The sequence below is a fragment of the Melanerpes formicivorus genome, unplaced genomic scaffold (genome assembly GCF_026170545.1).
Source record: "Melanerpes formicivorus ecotype bairdi unplaced genomic scaffold, bMelFor1.0.p_v2 SCAF_74, whole genome shotgun sequence".
Lineage (NCBI taxonomy): Eukaryota > Metazoa > Chordata > Aves > Piciformes > Picidae > Melanerpes > Melanerpes formicivorus.
Window position 1 is genome coordinate 2,966,458 of NW_027142426.1, and position 20,019 is coordinate 2,986,476.

Sequence of the window (20,019 nt, forward strand, 5' to 3'; positions counted from 1 at the left end):
AATTAAATAAAATTAGTGGCAACATCGATCAGGCAGGGCAGGGCTGCCAGCAGAGCAGAAAACAGCCAGCAGAGATGGGCAACACCAGTTCTCTTTAGAAACAGCGTGAACTCAAACAGAGCACAGCCCTTGTGTCTTCATTTTACATTCCCTGGAATAGCTATGGCTGGCTTGGCTCCCTTCTGAAGGATTGACAGCTTTATAGTCAAAGGCTTGGCATTTCTCAATTGATCTCCTCCAGCTTCCCTACCTGGTGTGTATTCTCCAGTGATGCTCAGAGCGCTGGTAAAAAGGGGCTTTACAATTGCACTAAATGCTTTTTTTATAGCTGCTTCGAAGCTGCTCAGAAATTTTTCTCAGCATTACTATTATCTGTGCTTTTCTGTTCTTCCCCCAAATTGTTCAATTTCACAGTTAGGTCTGTTAGGCAGAATCAGAATGCAATCGTGCATTTTAGGCTGGCCAAGCTGAAAATCCTTCTGCCGTCTGCCCCTGTAAGTTACCATAACAGCTTTTGCCTTCAGGAAATTCAGCCAGCTTTCTGATTTCAATTTAAGGGCCACATTTTGTTCCAAATACTACTGAGGTAGAAGAATGAGGTGATAGCTAAGGGAAAGAATTTGGTGTCTGGGACTTAATTAAAAATAGCCACAAGGTCTAATCTCAACAGAAATGTAACTTATTTTGAAACTCCAGATAGGGGAAAAGAAAAAAAAAACAAGAAAAAAAGGGAATACATTAACCTGAAATATGCTGGTGAGGTGTTTTATTCCTCTAAATACAGCAAAACTGAATTCACCTACAAAGGTGAAGCTCATCTACTGCCCTTGCTCAGCAGAGCAGAAAGTAAACAATAAGCAAAACAAACAGGCAGTCAGATGTCACGTTTTTGCAGTGCTGGAAAATGCAGGATGTCACTGGAACCCTTCTTCCTTTGCACGCTGACAACTGTCCAGAAAACAGAAGGTGATCTCTGCTGCCCATTCTTAGATCAGAAAGGAAAAGCCTGCTCTCAGATTCTGTCCCCTTAGCTCGACGGCTGGCTCTTTGGGACAGAGATTGGGTGACACAGCAGGCTTGTGGCACACCGTGCCATTGAACTCCATTATCTATGAAGCTATGCAGCCTTTTGACGTCTCATCCCCCCATAAGAGGAAAGCTTGAGAATTCCCTTGCTCAGCCCCTCCTTCCTTAAGCACAAGGAAAGATTTAACCTCTCTCATGTCTCAGCATATGTGAATTTACTTCAGAGCCTCTGACAAGCTTTGTATAAGCTTATTTGCTGACTTAGCCTTTTTAATGCTGGGACACGGTGAAACATTTTGACTGTACCAAGCAGGGCTGGGTACTCACTCAACTCTTGTGCAGCCCAGGCATGCAGCCATACTCTGGGCAAAGTGCAGTTTCTCCTCTCATCCAAAATCCTACTGGAGAAGATATAAAATAAACACTTCAGGAACAGTGACCTGGAACAATTCATGCCTTCTAAGATATGCTGTAATCAAAAAGGAACAGAATCTGCTCTAATTTAAAGCCCAGGACCAAGATTTTCTCTATCACTTTGAGCCTTTCCTCATCCCTCTGCATCATCTTGCTCACCTTAGAGGAGGGCATGCTGCCTACCTGGTGCACAGTGTTCCCAGCTTTGCCTGTTTCTCATCCCCTGCTGTCAGGTGCAGTGGAAGAGCAAGCACCAGTCACGATTTACTTTTCCAGTTTTCACATGACCCTGCTGCCCTCCATCCCTGAAGATTTACATTTCTCTCCTCACTAAAGTGGAGTTGATTGCTGCATTAGTAGCCTTGCCATTCTTTTGCAGGAGGCTCTGACAGCAAACCTCAGTGGACTCTTAGAGGGCAGAGGAAAACAAAGCTATGTTGAATTTGATTAAGGAGCCAGAGTAACCTTTAACAGAGGCACCCAGGGCAAGGAAGCAGATAGCTCTCAGGCTGAAAGACCATGCAGGTTTCCTCACAGCCCAGAGGGCAGGGCTCCTCACTCCAGAGGAATAGCAACCCAGACACATTGCTTTGGTGGAGCTAACATGCAAAGGGATGTTCACAGCTTTCCACTGTGTGAGGGGAGACTGCTGAGCTCCCAGCCTGGAAGGAGGAAGGACTACATCTCTTGTGGATTATTCGTATCCCATTCATAAGATGGGCTTCTGTTTAGCAAAGCTTGGAGAACTCTCCAATCTCTGTGTTGAGCTCATCAACTCAGATACTAAGCAGAGACCTAGTGTCCTTCTGGAAGGGATGGAAAAATCTTCAGAAATGCAGAAAAGTAAGATGTCATGAGGACAGGCAAACCTCAGACCTCCTGAAGCTTTTTACTGGAGCAGTAGGATAAGCAAGCTAAAGCCAAGCAGAGGCAAGAGGCTGGTGACAAGGTGCAGGAGATTTGGTCTTAGCTCTGCCTATTTTAGAGGTACAACCCAAGCCAAATAAGTGGCTGTCAACCCTCGATGGGCAGGGTTTGAGGAGCACACATCAGAGAGCTGAGTACAATACCAACCCACAGGACAGAGTCCTCCCAGTACCCAAGGCAGATGAACAAAGCAGCTCAGGGTGGCAGCCAGATTCAGCCCGAAGGGCAGCTGCTCAGAGAAACTCATGGTGGTGAAGCCAGTCCAACATCAAACCAGGAAGTCAGAACCAAGGCCTGCTGATAGCAGCCATGGTCAAACATCACCTAGTGATTGCTGTGCAGCACCAAAGCAGTAGAAGACCAAGGTCAGGTCAAGACAGCAGTCCATACATCACAGCCCAAAGCAATAAGGACTGTGACCAGGCACAGTGAGCCAGATGCTACCTACACCTCATAGCTCAAGCAAGCACTAAGAGCCCTGAGCTGAGCTTAAATAGAACACCTGGACCATGGGTGTAGTTGAAGGCCTCAGCAGAGCCTAGTTAGGGCAAACAAGGCCTATTTCTACCCTCAGGACCCTGACAATGCAAGTGTCTCTGCTTGCATAGTGACTTGTGAAATGGGAGGGGAGTTTGAGCAAAGTATCTTCACTAGGAAGAACCTTAAAGTGGTTTATACCTTTCCTTGCTAAACTGAAAAGCCTAATGCTATCCTCAGAGAAAGTGGTTGCTCTTCAGTAGCTGGTCAAACTGGGATGTGGTTATCTTCAGAGCAGCCTGGATTGAGGAGGGCTGGTGTCTGTTGACTCTAAGGAGAGCCATCCATTGGCTCAAAGGGAATACTGGCATTTCTACATGTGTTTCCAAGTGGGACTGAAGTTCATTGTCATCTTTTACACAGGACAGTTATTTTCAGATCTCCCTGAACACTAGATAACCCAGAGAAGAAACCTGACATCTCCCCACAGCTTCATCTTGACCTTTAGGTGGAAGTAAATTGCAAGATGAGCAGAAAGGAGCACAAACCCCTTCCAAGGAGCTTTTGCTCTAAAGATGCAGTGTCCAGCAGCCATTCAGAGCTCCTCACAGACATCTAGTTGTGGCTGAGGAGCATGCTGGACGGCTGGAGCTGTTGGCAGGCCAGTGCTCCATGATAATGGAGACATTAAATCAGTCATGGCAGCTAGAACTGCATAATAGATGCAAAATACAGCAGAAGCCTGATCCAATTTTGGCTCTGCCTTGTTCAGTGGGAAAGTATTTTAGGAGATGGAAAAATACTAGGAAGTTCAAAGTGCATCCTCCCTGCAGCATTGCATGAGGAGTAGCTGTCTGCAGGGACTTGCCACTATCTGTAGATCCACTTCTGTAAACACATTCCCATACTGCCCTCACAGCAATCACATACTCAGCAATCACATGCTGGAATTCAGGTGTTCAGGTCAGTTGAGGTCAACAAGGACATAGCCATAAGCACCTGAATTGGCCCTTCTGGCTGAACTGGAGCTGGTTTGCCTCCTGTAATCTATGAAGAAGACACCATCCAACATGACTGCTCCTTCTTGAGCACAGGTACTCTAGGAAAGTTCTTGATAACTGGTTTCCATATGGCTCTTTAGTAAATACACAGGCAATGGACAGAGCAGGTTCCAGACAAGGTCTGGAGTGTGCTAGTTTTTCTCAGTGGCTTTGGCATCAGTGTAAAAAAAACAAACCAACAAAACCCCTACTTGCCATTTGACAAGCAGACTCAGAAACAGCCACTAACACACTGGATACAGCCCAGGACTTGCAAATATAGTGTCTTGGTTTATGATCACAATAAAGGGAGAAGCTATCAAGGCTCTAAACCCTGTCAGAATAGGAGAGCAAGAATAGGAGAGGGCTTGTCACTCACCTGTTCCTAGATCACATCCTCACCTGTTAGCTGGCTGACTGCTCACCTTGCCCAAGCAGGCTGCTTGTGGTGTACAGGAATGCCCTGTGCTGGGCTAGGGTCAAACAGCAGCAAAGAACTGCACTGTTCCTCAGGAGCATGCACACAGCATGTTCAAATTGAAGTGGGTCAAGATCTGGCCCATCATGCTCATTTCAAATCAAGATGCTCTTCCAAGCCAGTCTCATACAGCATTTGCCAACAACCACAATCCCACGGGGGGAATGACCACTAGAAGGGACACTGCTTTGCTTCACCAAGGCCTCTCTGTTTTTCAAGGAGCATCTTCATCATCTTCCATCTGAGCTCACACACAGCTTGTTTTGGACAAACCTCACCTCCCAAGACTCTTGCTTTTCCCCCAGCTTGTTGGAGGCACTGTGCATCATTTGGAGCACAGCAGTGAGAAGCCAAATACTCAAACTTGGCTAAACTCAAGGTTGTCAGGGGAGCAACTCCTCATTCCATGAGTGCAGCTTGGCCTGCCCATCTCCAGAGCCCTGCAGTAAAATCCCTGCTGCCTTCAGCTGGAACATGCCCCCTGGCAAGGCAGTGCCTGTTCGAAGCAGCATCTGTTTTCACCTGTCTGTACCCCTGTCCAGACAAGACACCTGATCCTGTTAACAGCCAAGGCTTGCTGCAGGGAACCTGAAAAGCTCAGAGGCTGTGAGAGGAGGAACATGCCTTCAGACTGGCATTAGCACTCCATGGAGCAGCTGATGCCAACATTAGCAAGGGCGCAGCTGCAAGAATTCATTGCTCTGCTGGATGCTGGCAACACAACAAGGTAGGAGGGCACAACTGCCTTTGCAGTGAGGTTTTGGGAGGAGGCAGAGTAAGCAAAGTGACAAACAAGTGACTCCAATGGCATTTCTCTGTTATCACTGCTCACAGTGTGCCAAGTGTGGTGGGACCAGAGAACAAGAGGCAGGAGTAATTTGTAAGGCAAAACTGAAGGGTGACTGTCAACAACCCTGTCCAGCAACAGGGCAAGGAGCTGGGAAAATCAGGTCCCTTCCTGTCTGTTTTCTCATTGTTTGTGTGGCATGCTTGGCTATGCATTTACTTGTGTGGGTCACTACAGGAACAGCAGAGGCTTCACAAGGCTGCCAAGTGTTTAGGAAGCAGCTTGTATTTTGCCAGTGTGACACAAAACTTCTTTCTCTTCCCACACCCATCATTCATGCCCACAACACACAAGCTCAGTTTGCTTGACAAGCTTGTTCCATCACTCACTGCTGCTGGTTTTACCGTCTCAGGGACGGCATTTTCCCCTGCAAGGTGTGCGAGTTAACATAGAGCCGGGCACAGCTTGCAAGTGCTGGCAGTTGCTCTCCCCAGGGATGGCCTCTGCCCATGACCTCTGGCACGAGGCGGTGAGGCATGAAGAGTTCTGTGCCCAGCTCTGACAAACCACGCGCTGGGCCTCCCCGTGTGGTTCCAGGCACACAGCAGCTCTGCCATCCCCAGCACACACCTGACCCAGACACACATTCAGGGGGCAAAGGACTCGCTCAGACAGGGAAAAGCATGCCAGGGAAGTGTCTCTGTGGGCTGCCCGTGGAAAGCTTTGGTAGACAGAGACTCAGTGGGAAGGGTGAAAAGAGCCAAAACAGTTAAACAAATACACAGGAGGGAGCTGGCAGACAGAAAAGGCAACACGCGGAGCCAGTTTCAGGCTGAGAGTCATGTGCTAAGCCCCCAGCAGGGTTCAAGCACTGCTAGCTCCCGAGAAACAAACCAGCTGAGAGGACACACACGCATGCACATCACCATGACAAACCCCACCGTGCCCACAGCCAGGGACACGTCTGCTTGGCCAGCACAGAACCCCAGCAGCCAGCTCACAAATTCTCTCAAGCACAGGCAGCAGGAAGCTGGAGATGCCTTACGATGCCCTAAGCCTGGCCAGGCAAAGCACATTCACTACAGACCTCAGCTGCATCTTCGAGAGTTTACTGCTTCTCCCAGACTGGAATCCAAGTGACAGCCAAGACATGAGAATTAGCTGTCTCACCCAAGAGTGGGAAAGGAAGATGGGAGATACAGTGATGTGACAGTCTCCAGTTGACACTAACATTTACAGAAGAGTCCAACACAGAGATCAATGCAAGCAAGACATGGAAGGGGCCACTTCAGGCAAGCCCTTGGTGGGAAAGGCACTGTTTATGACAGCGTTTGGTGGACATCTGTGTCCTCATATCTACCCATGGTGAAGATGTGCAATTGCTGAGACCAGCACTGGCAGCTCTTATTAGAAGAGCAATCATGAGATGTGCTTCCACCCAAACACAACCCCACAAACTGCTGAGCTGCTGGTCCAGCATCCAGTTTGCTCACTTGCACTCTTCCTTCCCCTCTGTGGTTGTAGGAATTCCCAAAGAGGAGGAAACACAGAAGTATTTAAAGACAAATGTATTAAAAAAGCACACAGTAAGAAAATTACACGTCAACACTGAGCCCATCCTGTCCCCCCTGAACACCTTCAACTCAGGGCTTCTCCATTGCTGCTCCCCAAACCAGCACTGTGGGTACTTCACCCTCAACAAATAGAGGTGAAAGATGTTGTTCAGTTCAGATGCCAGCACTTCAATCCCACCATAAATTCACATCTGCCAGCTGCACAAAGAAAACACCCAGGAAGGCAAGGGAAGCCCCTTCCCTAAGGCTTCTGAACACTCCACAGCATGTATTGAAGGAGCTTAAAATGCCCACAGAGATCACCACTAATATTAGAAATTGTTATGTTTTAGTTCAGTTCTCACCTTCCTCTGCCCTACCCCCTTAACAAACACAAGGTCAATACGTGTGTCAACCTGGGGAAATGTGAGGTGTTGGACACAGAAGCCTGAGCTGAGAGGCTGGATGGTTCACAGAGAGTTGAAAGCAGGCTCAATTATCACCCAGCAGGCTGCAGAGTCACCAGAGATGGGAAAAGAGAATCCCCGAGGGTGTTTGCAATCCAAGGGGCGTGGAGAAGGCAGACAAATGCTTTTCGAATGCTCCCACTTCTTGGTCCCTCCTGCAGATGAGCCCATAACAACTAGCAACAAACAAACAGCGAACAGGCCATCTATGTGGCCAGCAATTCTCCCCCTGCTGTGCTTAGCTACAAGGCAAAATACTGAAAGAAGCTGCTAAACAGACTTGGCTGGGCATTTAACTACTTAACTCTGTTCTATTTACAAGGTCTTCAGCAGCACAGCACTCCCTTAATCCACAAGGCACAAAGCAAGCATGAGAACTTGCAACTTAGTCCCTCTGGATGGTGATCTCTGTAGCCTGGGAGGGCTGCAAGAGGGAGGTCTCATCCCACAGGAGCATGTGGCAAATTCCACTGTCAGCCTCAGAACTGCTGGACAATCAGCTTCCGCCTCACATCCCGGCTGAACCTGTTCATCTTGAACACTTCGCTGTCGAAGAAGGCAGAGAGGTTGTGGATGTTGATCTGCCGAGCCTGGGATGAGGAGGAGGGAAGGGAGAGGTAAATGGTTATTTAAAACAAATAAGAACTAGATGGTTTTCCATAGCAGAGGCTGCATAAAATTTGAGTCAGCAATCTCTGCTCTGCTCAGTGGGAACCAGAACTGCAGTAGCAAAGGAGACTGCAGGTCAGGAGGAAAGGAGCATTGGCAGAGCTGAGCTGAGCAGAGCAAAGAGAGGATGCTGGCTCAGCATCTGCCTGCTCTTAGTTTGCCCTTTTACTTCCATTAGAGATGGAACACAGCTGTCATCCCAAAACCCTAATACCTCACCCAGTGGGAGACAGTTCTGCATGAAACCTCTGACTACAGGTGGTCACAATGATGCACCAAGCTGTTACCTCTGGAAGCAGTTACTCTGCACATTTGATAGAATGAACAGAAAAGCAGCACCCAGGAATCAAATACTGCTTTAGAGCCAAGCAAGGTCAACGCATTATACAGAAAGGTAGAATGCAGCACCTGGACAAGGATGAGAATGCATTAAAGAGGATGATTATGAGCCTCAGGAGGGACTGGAAAAGATTTTACAAGCTGAGATTTTTCTGCTCATTGCTTCTTCAAATGCAGGTGCCAGGGAACTTGTGTCCTCATTCCCTGACAAAGCACCAGCCGTAGTGCAGATTCACCACTCCAACCCAAGCTTTACAGGGATGCACGAGAAGGGAGGGGGAAGAATATGGTGCTCTTACAGAAGAGAGCAGAAGGGACAGATGAGACAGTTTTGACCCTGGGTTAAAATGACTAGCACCATTTTTGTCTGGTACCACAACTCAGCAAGGGAAGTTGCAAGCCTTAGAACACCTCTGGTTCTGAGGGTGCAGAGAGAGAGCAGGAACAAAACCCAGAGAAGACTTATTATGATAAGCCCATACCTTATCCACCAGGTCCTTCTCTGGGACTTCTATGGTGTCTTGCTGGGCCCCATAGCGGTTCCTCTGGTACATCACCTGCTCTGCAACCAGCTGCTTCAGGATGAACAGCAGCAGCTCATTGTTGTCTCGCTTGAATGAAAGGTAGCGGGAGAACGTCTGGGAAGGAGGACAAGATCAGTCAAGAGGGTCAGGAAACATGTGACACAGCAGTCTCCCATGCCCAACATCAACCAAATGAATTACAGCACTGTCACCTGTGCCCTTAGTGTCTCTTAAGGGACTTTGGCCTTGCCCAGCTGCCACCTGTACATGCAGTTAAAACACATCCCTGTCAAAGACATGACACTCCCCTGCCTGCTGCTTTTACATCCATTAAAAAAAATCTCTTGAGGAGGTTCAGCAGCAGCCCTGGAGCCTCCTGGGGCTGGCAGTGCACTACTGTGAAGGTGTGCTGCCCACTGGGGAAATAGCTGTGGGAGGGCTGACCCTGGGGAAGGCACAGAGCAGTTTCCCTTAACCCAGACTGCCCTGTGCCTCCCCAGTAGACACTCACACTTGGCTGTCTGGCTGCAGGCAAAGAGAGAGGCCATGAGCTGTCCAGACTAAGGGCAGACTCTTGGAGTGGATAAATGCCAGGCTGTGGCCAGCCAAAAGCTTTTTGGAGCCAGCCCCTGCCACTGAGAGAAAAGAGCAGACTGTGCACTAAACCACAGTGAGTGCTGCCCCTGTGCTTAACCATCCACTGAGGATTCTGATCAAAAACGTGAAGAAACTAACTGTCTGCCTGGGCTTGATCACCTGGCAGCAGCAGCAGTGGGAGTCCTGTGCCAAAAGAGCAGGGAAGGCATCAGAAAGAAAGAGCAGTGTGGCCGTGCTTTAGATACAGACGCTCAGGGCGTGCTTCCTTCTCATCCTCAACAAAAACACTGTTCTACCACAGACTAAAGAAAGGCAGTCACGTAGGGGTGCCTTCAGACTCACTGCATGGGCTCAGCACCTGAATCTGCAGGACAGACCCCTGCAGAGCCTGGAAGAGTCTCTCCCCACGGCCAGGGCAGTGCCACAGTCAAACCCTCCGGGTCCAGGGTGCAGCTGCAGCCCTTGTCTCGGTCGGTGCCCACCTTGCGCATGCTCCGCATGACGCTGAACTTCTGCGTGTCGATGAAGCTCTCCAGCATCACCCGGATGGCCATGTTGACATCATCCTCCACCACGTAGTCCCGCAGGTGCATGCGGGCGTGGGCCTCAGCCATCCGGATCATGGACTCGATGTGACGCACTGTGATGGGGATGCTGCCCGTTGCCTAAGCGTGGAGAGGAGGAAGCAACTCCTTAGCAAATGGCATAAGGCATGGGGCAAGGCAGATGGCTTCTGGCCCAGGAAGTCTACTTCACACTGCAGGGAGCTGCTGCTGGCCTTTTGAGGACTCTCAAGCTAAGGAGGCTCTGCCACCTGCTGGCATGTTCTGCAGAGAGGGAGACAAGCTCCCACATTCAACCTTTCAGTTCAGCAGGAGGTGAGGGGATGCTACCTGAGGTCCCTCTCTGCCACTATTTAGTGCTTTTCCACAAACAGCAATCCCATTTCCTCCAGCCACTTTTAAGAGGAGTTCAAGAAACAAAATAACAAAGAAAAGACAGTAAGTTTTCCCAAGCTCCAAAAATCTCCTTCTGACCTCAGCAAATTCCTCTTCCACTTGGAGAGCAAGAAACAACCCTGAGACACCGCATCGTCAAAAGAGAAGGTCACTTCTATACTGGGCAGTTCCCTCTAATGTACCAGGAGCTTATGGGTCTGAGTCAATGAGAACATCTCCTGTGGGCCTGCCAGACTGGGTGACAATGAAATGACTTTGCCATGGCAGGCACTAACTAGTGCATGTGTCCAGTCCATCAGTCTGCAGATCACCAACAGGCACGATTCTGCACTTACATGAAGAATCATCTGTTCAGCAGACACTGCAGGATCTGTCTGTCTGTCACAAAACAGTGGCACATACTTTTGTGACGGGAATGGCAAGAATGTGTCAACATATGCTGGAGCAGTCTCAGGCTGCTCTGCAGTCTAGATATATACTGCTTCCCCCTCTTCCTCAGTATTCTCACCATAGACTCTTTCCTGAGGTCACTGTACATCCTGGCCACCTTGTCCTGGTCCATTTGGTTGAGTTTGGGGTGGACCTTCTCTTTGGCATAGGTGATGTATTTCCTCAGGATTTCCTGGGGAATAGGTTCAACCCCATATGAGTTGGGAAGAATGATCTCACTGGTGTCTCCATTCACTGCCTCCTTGCTACCTGGGTGGTGCTTGATGTGGCTGCCAACGACGAACCGGGCAAGCATTTCATCCTACAAGAGAGCAGTGGACTAACAGACATTGAAGATGCTCACTGGATGGCAAAACTCAGCAGTCAGCTGCAACTGAGCATCCCAGCAGCATCATCACAAGCTCAAATTGTACCTGCACAGGGTCTACTGTGTCTCTCACCACGCAGAGGATATCAAATCGAGAGATGATGGGCTCTGTCAGGTCTACATTCTCTGAGAAAGTCAACGATGGGTCATATCGTCCTCCTAGAGCACAGAAACATGTCTCCAAGTCAAACACAGGCTCCAAGGCTGAAGCTTTGAAGCAAGCACAGACCTTCTGCACAGAGAGACTTTACTGCTCACTTGAACTGGAGAAACCAAGCAAAGGGAAGATACACCAGTTCCTGTGACAGCAGGACTCATGCTGGAGGCATGAGATAGTCCTGTGGTCTGCCAGCACTTACCTATGGGATTGGCAGCAGCAATAACAGTGCAGCGGGCTTGCAAGGATGTGACAATGCCTGCTTTGGAGATGGAGATGCTTTGCTGCTCCATGGCCTCATGGATGCTGGTCCTATCTTGATCATTCATCTATAAGAAAGCAAGAGTGATTTAAACTGAGTCCATTTCTCTACCCATTGCCCAATACACCAAGGAGAGTCAGCTCCTGTTTTGCTGAAAAAGTAGCCAACTGCACTATAGACTGGTGAGAGCCTAAGCAAACCACACCAATCTCAGTCAGATGGAAGATGGCACCAGGAGTTATAATGTCTCCTCATCACAGAGGATACAGATAGTCCCTCTACAGCTAATCCTTCTCACAGAATAAAGATAGGCCTCACCTTGTCAAATTCATCAATCAGGCAGACGCCTCTGTCAGCCAGCACAAGGGCTCCTGCCTCCAAAGTCCACTCCTTGCTAACTGGGTGTCTCTGGACATAGGCTGTGAGACCCACAGCAGAAGCACCCTGGCCAGTGGTGAAGATTGCTCTGCTGGATGTTTTCTCTATGTATTTAAGAAACTGTGATTTTGCAGTACCAGGGTCTCCGCACAGAAGCACATTGATGTCACCACGGACTTTGTGTTTGCCACCTACAACAGTAACAGAAGAGATACGTTGGCAGCTTGATAGCAATCCTGCCCTGAACACCACAAAGCTGAAGGGAAGGCAAAGAGTAGGCAGGGAAACCACTTTACAGGGAAGCTGAAGGAAAGTCAGCTTTGGAGGTGGTCACATGTAAACCAGCATGTCTAACCTTGCTGAATGCACCTAAGAGAGTTGAAAACAAATCAGGATTCCAAAAGTCACACCTCTGAAGGGACATTAAAACATGACCTCCCAGAGGAGCAGGAATAAAAAGCTGCCCAGGTATGCAGCAGGAACTGCTGTCAGTCTAGAGCTTCTACTGCCACACCAGAACTTTCAGCATGATAAAAGCAGCTACTGCCACCACAGATATCCCTCAGTTACTTTGTCCCTCACCAAGACACACAGACAACTCTAACCACTTTCACTGCAACACTGTAGACAAACCCAGAACAGTTTCCTTTCAGCTGAGTGAAGCAGCTGCAAATGACGCAAGCGACGCCCACCTGGGTTTTTGGGCTCTCCACCGAAGAGCGCTAAAGCCAAGCCTCTCTTGATATCTTCATGCCCATAAATAGATGGGGCAATGCTGGCAAAAATCTGAAAGGAAAACAGGAGGAGTTGTCCAGGGAATACCACTTGCCAGTCTGGGCAGCATTTGGCATGAAAATCAGCAAGAGGCTTTATCTATGGTTGCTTTAACAAGGCTGCTGCCTTTGTTTTTTATTATCCACAGTGAGGGGGCTTCTTCCAAGGTAGCTACCCACCCAGAGCTCCCTAAAAGTTCTTTACAAAAAATGGGGCTGTTGGGGCATGGCAGATTGTGTAGTCTGGCACTGGAGGCTGCTGCCACTGCCTCCACACTCCTGTTGTGCACAAAGCACATCGCAGAGGCTGTTATCAGCTACTGCAAAGCTGGAGACCTTGATCTGAGATGTAACTCACTGCACATGATAGTGGTCAAATACTAACAACAACTGTCTTCTTTTCTCAAGGTTATATGGTCAGTAGCCTGATGCTGGAGACCACTAACGTTCAAACAGTCCTGGTTCAATTGCAGCTGTTCCACCAACTGGGAACAGCAGTCAAAATAAAAAGAGTAGGACCAAAGCAAGATAAGCAAGTCCCTCTACTACAGAGCTTAAACCTGACCCAAATGAGGTTGAACATGCACTAATCGAAGAGCTTTGTTCTTCCCAGTACTGGATTCAGGTCTTAGCATGAAAAGAGAAGCAATGCTAAGATCTCTACCATAGCTTAAGCTAAGTAATAACATCCCCTTAAGAGGATTGGAGATGCAAGCATTGGCCCCTCTGAATACTTGCCCTTCAAGATACAGGGAGAAAAAACAATGATCAGATAGAAGCAGTGTCCAAGTGTCTTTCTCTCGTCCTCCAGCACTGTTGTGATGTGGAAGACTCAGAGAAGTCAGGAGAGAAACAGAAAATATTACCCCCAAAAGTACAAAGACAGTTTCTTATTTACTTCCCTCCTACAACTCACTTTCATTGACAGCTGTCAGAGAGCTACAGAAGACCATTCAGAGGGGCTGAGATTGGTAAAGGTTTCTTTAACAACTATTTAGACATCTGACACCTTTCATCACTTAGCGATCCAGCTGCCAGGCGATGGCAGGCTATCAGCAGGAACAGAAGGAATGTCTGAGGCTGGCTCACCTTCTCAGCAATTTGCTCATCCTTGGACAGACCCATAATGACTTTCACATCTTCATCAGTCAGTTCTCCAACAGCCAGCTTGTTGTCCTTCTTGGCGATGTGGTTGGCCAGGATCACAGTTGCAAACACTGGGAACCCGTTGGCAGTGTTCAAGGAGCCGTCATAGTTGTTGTGGTAGATTCCTGTCAGCTCCTGGGAAGCAGGGGGTGGTATGTCAGTGCCTGCACAGTGCAAAACAGCCTCCTCTCCATTTTAAGATACCAGTCTGAAAAGTAGCCCGAACACATCTCAGGACAAACCCTCCCCACATACATTCCTGTGATGTCATTTCCAGGGTTTCAAGATGCTCTGTGCTCACCCACACTTGAGATTGATAATGTACTCACAATCTCATCTCCTGGCTTGCAGCTATCAACCAGATCTGCGAGGAGAATGGCATCCTTGGAGCGGGGCAGCCTGCCAGCAGCTACCTTCCCAGGGCTCTCCTGGATTTTGATGCGCTGGTAGTTCTGATAGACTGTCTGCAGCAGCAAAAGAGAAGTTACCCAGCAAGGCAACAGCACAGCCCATGCTTTTCAAAGGCATCTCACTATAGAATGACCAAAGATTTACTGTATTTTGGTTAGAAAACTATGGGCATGGGAGGATGAAGGCTGTGAGGAGCCATTCCAGGGTGTGACAGGCAACAGGGGCAGTAAAACACTTTGCCACTTCTCACCACTGTGTTTTAGCCTCCACAGTATTTGTCCACCCAAATACTAGAGCAGTTTCTGGGATGAGGATGCTCCACTCATGATACTTAAAGTAAAGGACAAAAGTGAGAAGCTCTACATGAAGGCTTTTGCTATTGTCTTCTAATTTCTTTAGCCGGCAGACCAGGAAATACTGACTTGACTTTGGAAGGAGGAGGGCTGGATGGTCTGTTTCTGTAATGTAAGTAAGTAACTGTGTACCACAGGTGATTGTGGCAAGATTCAGCACAAACACTCACAATGAGAAAATGCATTACTTTTGGCTGCTAAACTGGGCCAGTTCAGGTCAAGAGCTCAAACAGGTAACACCTATCTTCACGGACCCCCGGGTATGGGGGTAGACCTCCCTGCTGGCATCAGGCCCTATCCAGGACCTTTCCAAGGCCAGCCTGGGGAGACTAGGCAGCATAGCAGCCTAGGTAAGATGAGCAGATAGCTCCATCCAGGCAAGCACATCTCTTACCTGTTCCATGTTGATGTCAAAGGGGCCAAGAGACTGACACTCTGGACAGGACCCAGGTTTCACCTCCTGGTTCTGAGACTGGAAAAAGGGTCCCAGGACAAAGCTGCACTTGCTGCAGTTGTATTTGACCATGCTGAGCTGAGGCAGCACCCCTGTGCAGCTTGTCACTACTCCGCTGGTCCGGATCAACTGATTCAAGTGCAGTTGCCTGAGGAAAGACAGAGAGATGCTGGATGCCTGCAGGGCAGAGAAGGCAGAACAGCCTACAGAAATATTCTTACTACAAGGCACAACTTCCACAAGCCTACAAAAAAACAGTTACCAGTAGTTTTCTTGCAGGGTTTGTGCTTTATTTTTGGGAACACTGTAAGCTCATCCTTAAACTGACTTTCCTTCTGGAACAAACTCACACATCCTGTTGGAGCTATCAAGAGCTTCAGCTTGCAGACCAATTCTCCTGAGCATCCCAAGGCCTGCTGCAGGGAATTCTGCTGCTTACCTGAGCGACCGCAACTCTTCCACCAGAGGGAGGTGGGAGATGCGGACATGGATCTCCTGGGCGATACGATCGTATTTGGGGTACATGGCCAGCACCACTTCCTTGGCTGCTTCATCAAAGATCTTCAGCATTTCTGCTGGGGCCTCAGGTAGAAAGTAGGCAAGGACATGTTCCTGGGCTGCCAGATCCTCGTAATTCACCACCAGACTCTCTTTGTTCTCTGAAGAAAAAGATAAGGTGAATTGTATTTTCAACCTGCTCACTCCTCAAGAGTCTGCAAAAGATTGCCAGAGTAGACCAGCCTGTATCCTGCATGCAGCAGTTTGCAGACACCTACACCTTTCCTGAAAAATGTTTAGGGGTCAACAACTTGAAAATGGGCAGAAAACTCTTAAATTTATTTCACTGACAGACTCTTCACCGGTACCAAACTTCTGATTGCTCCTCTTTGGTTCAGCACAGATACTTCCCAGGCTCAGTGTTCCTGCGACTCAAAACCCTCAGTTCAACACACAACTTTCCTACAGACTTCCAGGAAACAGACATTAATAGTAAAGACAACTATGCTGAATGGGTAGCAAAAACCTTCTGCAACTGAAATTCCTGGAAAGGGACAAGCAATTATGCCCCTGTACTCAGCACTGGTTAGGTCACACCTTGAGTACTGTGTCCAATTCTGGGCCCCTCAATTTAAGAAGGATATTGAGACTCTTGTGCGTGTCCAGAGAAAGGCAACGAGGCTGGGGAGAGGCCTCAAGCACAAGCCCTGTGAGGAGAGGCTGAGGGAGATAGGATTGTTTAGCCTGGAGAAGAGAAGGCTCAGGGGAGACCTTATTGCTGTCTATAACTACCTGAAGGGTGGTTGTAGCCAGGAGGGGGTTGGTCTCTTCTCCCAGGCAACCAGCACCAGAACAAGAGGACACAGTCTCAAGCTGTGCCAGGGGAAGTTTAGGCTCGAGGTGAGGAGAAAGTTCTTCCCAGAGAGAGTTGTTAGCCATTGGAATGTGCTGCCCAGGGAGGTGGTGGAGTCACCATCCCTGGAGGTGTTCAAGAGGGGACTGGAAATGGCACTTAGTGCCATGGTTTAGTAGTCATGAGGTCTTGGGTGACAGGTTGGACTTGATGATCTTTGAGGTCTCTTCCAACCTTATTAATTCTATGATTCTAAGACAAATACCTTTTATTTCCTATATAAGCTGCATAACACTGACCCTGATCCACATGCTTCTGGAGCTTCTGCCCCAACACAAAGAAGAAATACAAACAATTGCTGTTGCATTAGTTGTTCATTATTATTCTGCTTTTAAAATTTATCAATGCCAGCTTTAATGATTGCTTCTTCTGGCAGTGCCTAGTCAGAAAACAGTGCTGACATGGCTTTCAAAGTCACAGGGTCTGTTTGTGTCCCCTCACTGGATAATCCAGTTTCTAGTGTGAGAAAGTAACTGGCACAGACAGCAAGCAATTGTTGTCTCTTTCAGATCACAAGCTTGCAGACCACTGTCTGCTGCCCCACATACTCTTTTTTACTAGCACTTCTGCCATATGAATATTAATGAGTAGCAAACGCCAGAGGCCTTCTAATTAGTCAGCCAGAATCAAAGAAGAGAGTAGACATGTTTCCATTATTCATTTATCTCTGTCAGCATCCCAGTTTCTTGAAGTGCTGATTCAATGTCTGTGACAAACAGGGCAGGCAGAAAAAAACTCCACCTCTGGACTGAATCACTGCAAAGCACCATGACCTGCATAAAGAGGAGAGAGCCTCTAATCACCCAGCTCTACCTTTGCACATGTCACTGATCCTTTCCTTGAAGACATTGTGCCCATGGTCATCCACGTGGGTCTTCAAGAAGTTCTTGAAACGGTGGTAGATCTCCAGCCGGGGAGCTGCCATGGAAACCCACTCCCTCACCGAATGTCCTTTCATATCTTCCAGATTCTCAATGCTCTCTATCATGTCTTCATCCTCCTCTTCGACGCCGTCAGCAGCCCGTTCCGCAAGCCGCCTCTTCCGTGAAGGGCGGTCTTCGTCTTCATCATCACTATCTAAGGGTCGGGAGGAAAAGCTATTAAAGATCTTCAAGAATTGGGACTCCCACTCTCACTCTTTGGCTTAGTCATTGCTGGATTGCACAGGCTGTGGAAGCAAAGAGCTCAGAGCCTGGGATACAACCTAAGAACCATCCCAGGCCCAGCCTAAACCCAGCTTTAGCTACATCTTCCACAACATAGCTGAAGACTTTACAGAGGTAAATAACAAGATTAATATGCAACAATATCCAGTTATGTCTATTAATGCATTGAGGGAGAAACACCAAGGAATCGGCTTCCAAGTGCATCAAGGGCTCTCCAACCTGGCCCAGTGAACTCTCCATAGGAACACGAGCAAACTCCAGAATATACACTCAGTTAAAATACCAAACCCTCGATATAAACCCAGGATTTTGACTTCATTTCAGCACTGAGCATGTGACCAGAAAAACACATCAAATGAGCTCCTAGGAAGCCCAAATCAAAGAGATCACGCATTGAGGAACCCATCCACAGAGATTTCACTATGAACCCAAACAGGCTGCAGCTCCAGGGACCTCTGTGCTTCTCTGAGAGTGACAGTCTGTCTTTCCCAAAAGAGCCAAGTTACAGTCAATGACATAGGGATCAGCAGCCCACTTGGCTTACAGCCCATCTGTACCTACCATAGAGCAGTCCCCTCCTCATGCGGCCCATGCCCTGCGCCAGCTCACGGTCTCGCTGCCTCATCACTCGCTCTGCAGCTTCCCGCTGGCTGGCCGTGAGCTCCTCCACATCTTCATCATCCAAGGCCAGGCCCTCTGCTTCATAGACATCCAGCTCAGGGATGGGGCGGTAGTCCCTAGCACACACACAGAGCACAGAATGAGGCCAGGCTCCAGAGAGCGTCTCTCCAGCCCTTCTCTGGCTGCAGCTGGGTAGGTGTCAGTTGTTCTGCCTCAAGACTGAATGTGTTGAGAAGGAAGGCTCTTCATAAGGCAAGATGTCCCAAATACAAACGGCTCCAGCACCATAGTTATGAATGTCAGCATTCAAGCCTTCGTGCTGTAAAGTTCACCAGCAGTGGGAAGGCCCAGATGAGTAAGAAAACGTTAAACTTCACACATGGAAGAGTAAAGAGCTGGTCTGGATGCACATCAAACATCCAGGGAGATCCTGGTTTAACCCACACTAGATCATGATGCCACTTTGCTCCCAGCACGCAACTTGCTTAGTTCTTCCAGGACACAGATGACACCAGGCCCTGACATTTCTCCACTGTCCAGCTGCTCTTCAGCCCCCTCACCTCAGCTAACAGCACAGCAGAAGGACCCTGCCATGGCTGAGAGCTTCCCTGTCCCCAGGTCGCTGATGTTGCTGACTGCACTGGCGTCCAAGTAACAAAACCCCAGACAAAACCCCGCACAGAAGCTGGCTCCCGCCGGTTTCCTTACCTTTCCATCCCTTCCCCGATGAGTTCTTCCCCTTCCTCCTCCTCTTCGGGGAGGCCCTGGGTCCCCAGAAGCCCTTCAGACTCATCCTCGAAGGGAGGCAGGTCCCGGCCCGGGCTGGAAGTGAAGGCATCGCCCCGCCGTGAGCTGCGCACCGGGCTGGTGACCGCCGCCTGCGACTCGGAGGAGTCCTGCAAGGACAGGAAGGAGAGGGTGAGGTAGAGAGCCCGGGCACCCTCCTCCCAGGCGCCAGACCGTGGGGGAAGAGGGGAGACAATGCTTCCAGGAGCCTCCGCAGGGTGGGCGGCGGTCAGAGGGTGCCGTCATTCAGCGATGTGCCTCTGTTCCGATGCGGGGAAAAGGTTTGGAAGAGTTCAGCCCCTCCCTGCAAACGGCAACAGCAGCGAACGGGAAAGCGGGGGGAAACCCATCCTCCGAGCCCGGAGCAGAGGAGCGGAGGGGAAAGGATCCGATCTCTCCCGGCCCGGCTTTTCTCCGGTGCAGCGCACATGGAAAACCTCCCTCGGCATTCCGGGTGTCCCCGGCGAGCGTAGTCCACTCAGTCGCCCCCTCCTTCCCCCCGGATCCCCTCCGGGCCCCACTCGACCGCGGTGCCAAAGCTCCCGCGGCGGGGAGGGCCCGGGATGTGCGTCCCGCGGGTCTGGCACCCCGACCCGTCCCGTTTCGTTGCCCCGGTCTGGGCCGATCCGGCCCAGCCGCTCACCGCCATCACCGCTGCCTCTTCCTGCCCGGCTGGATTCCGCGCGAAAACAGACCCACGTGGTCTGCAAAAGCGCGCGAAACCTCATGAATAATGAACTAGGGCTCGGGGCAGGCCCCGCCCCGTTATGTAAATGTGAAAGAGGCGGGCGGAGGACGCGGGCACGGGCACGGCCGCGGGGGTTCGGGCGCCCGGCGGGCAGCAGCGGCCAGCTTGGCAAATTTTGCAAGCAACTGGCAAAAGTTCGTCTGCGGAGAAGGACTTGGGGCGCTGATGGGTGAAAAGCTGAACATGAGCTGGCAACGTGTGCTCGCAGCCCGGAAGGTCAGGGCAGGTGCTCCAGGGAGGGGATTCTGCCCTCTACTCTGGTGAGACCTGACTGCAGTG

At 49.6% G+C, this 20,019-nt stretch overlaps 1 protein-coding gene across 1 annotated transcript; it reads right to left on the bottom strand.

The window, feature by feature from the left end:
- Positions 1-6,535: 6,535 nt before the first annotated feature.
- MCM2 (minichromosome maintenance complex component 2) lies at positions 6,536-19,688 on the bottom strand. The gene is made up of 16 exons (XM_068163793.1): positions 19,636-19,688; positions 18,915-19,102; positions 18,147-18,322; positions 17,233-17,496; positions 15,448-15,667; positions 14,949-15,156; positions 14,120-14,254; positions 13,734-13,925; positions 12,564-12,657; positions 11,812-12,062; positions 11,434-11,560; positions 11,121-11,233; positions 10,766-11,008; positions 9,781-9,963; positions 8,660-8,815; positions 6,536-7,759 (listed from the first exon to the last, which is right to left on the bottom strand). Exons 1-16 carry the CDS (start codon positions 19,639-19,641, stop codon positions 7,649-7,651), a joined length of 2,667 nt encoding a protein of 888 aa, XP_068019894.1. The 5' UTR covers positions 19,642-19,688; the 3' UTR covers positions 6,536-7,648.
- Positions 19,689-20,019: the final 331 nt, after the last annotated feature.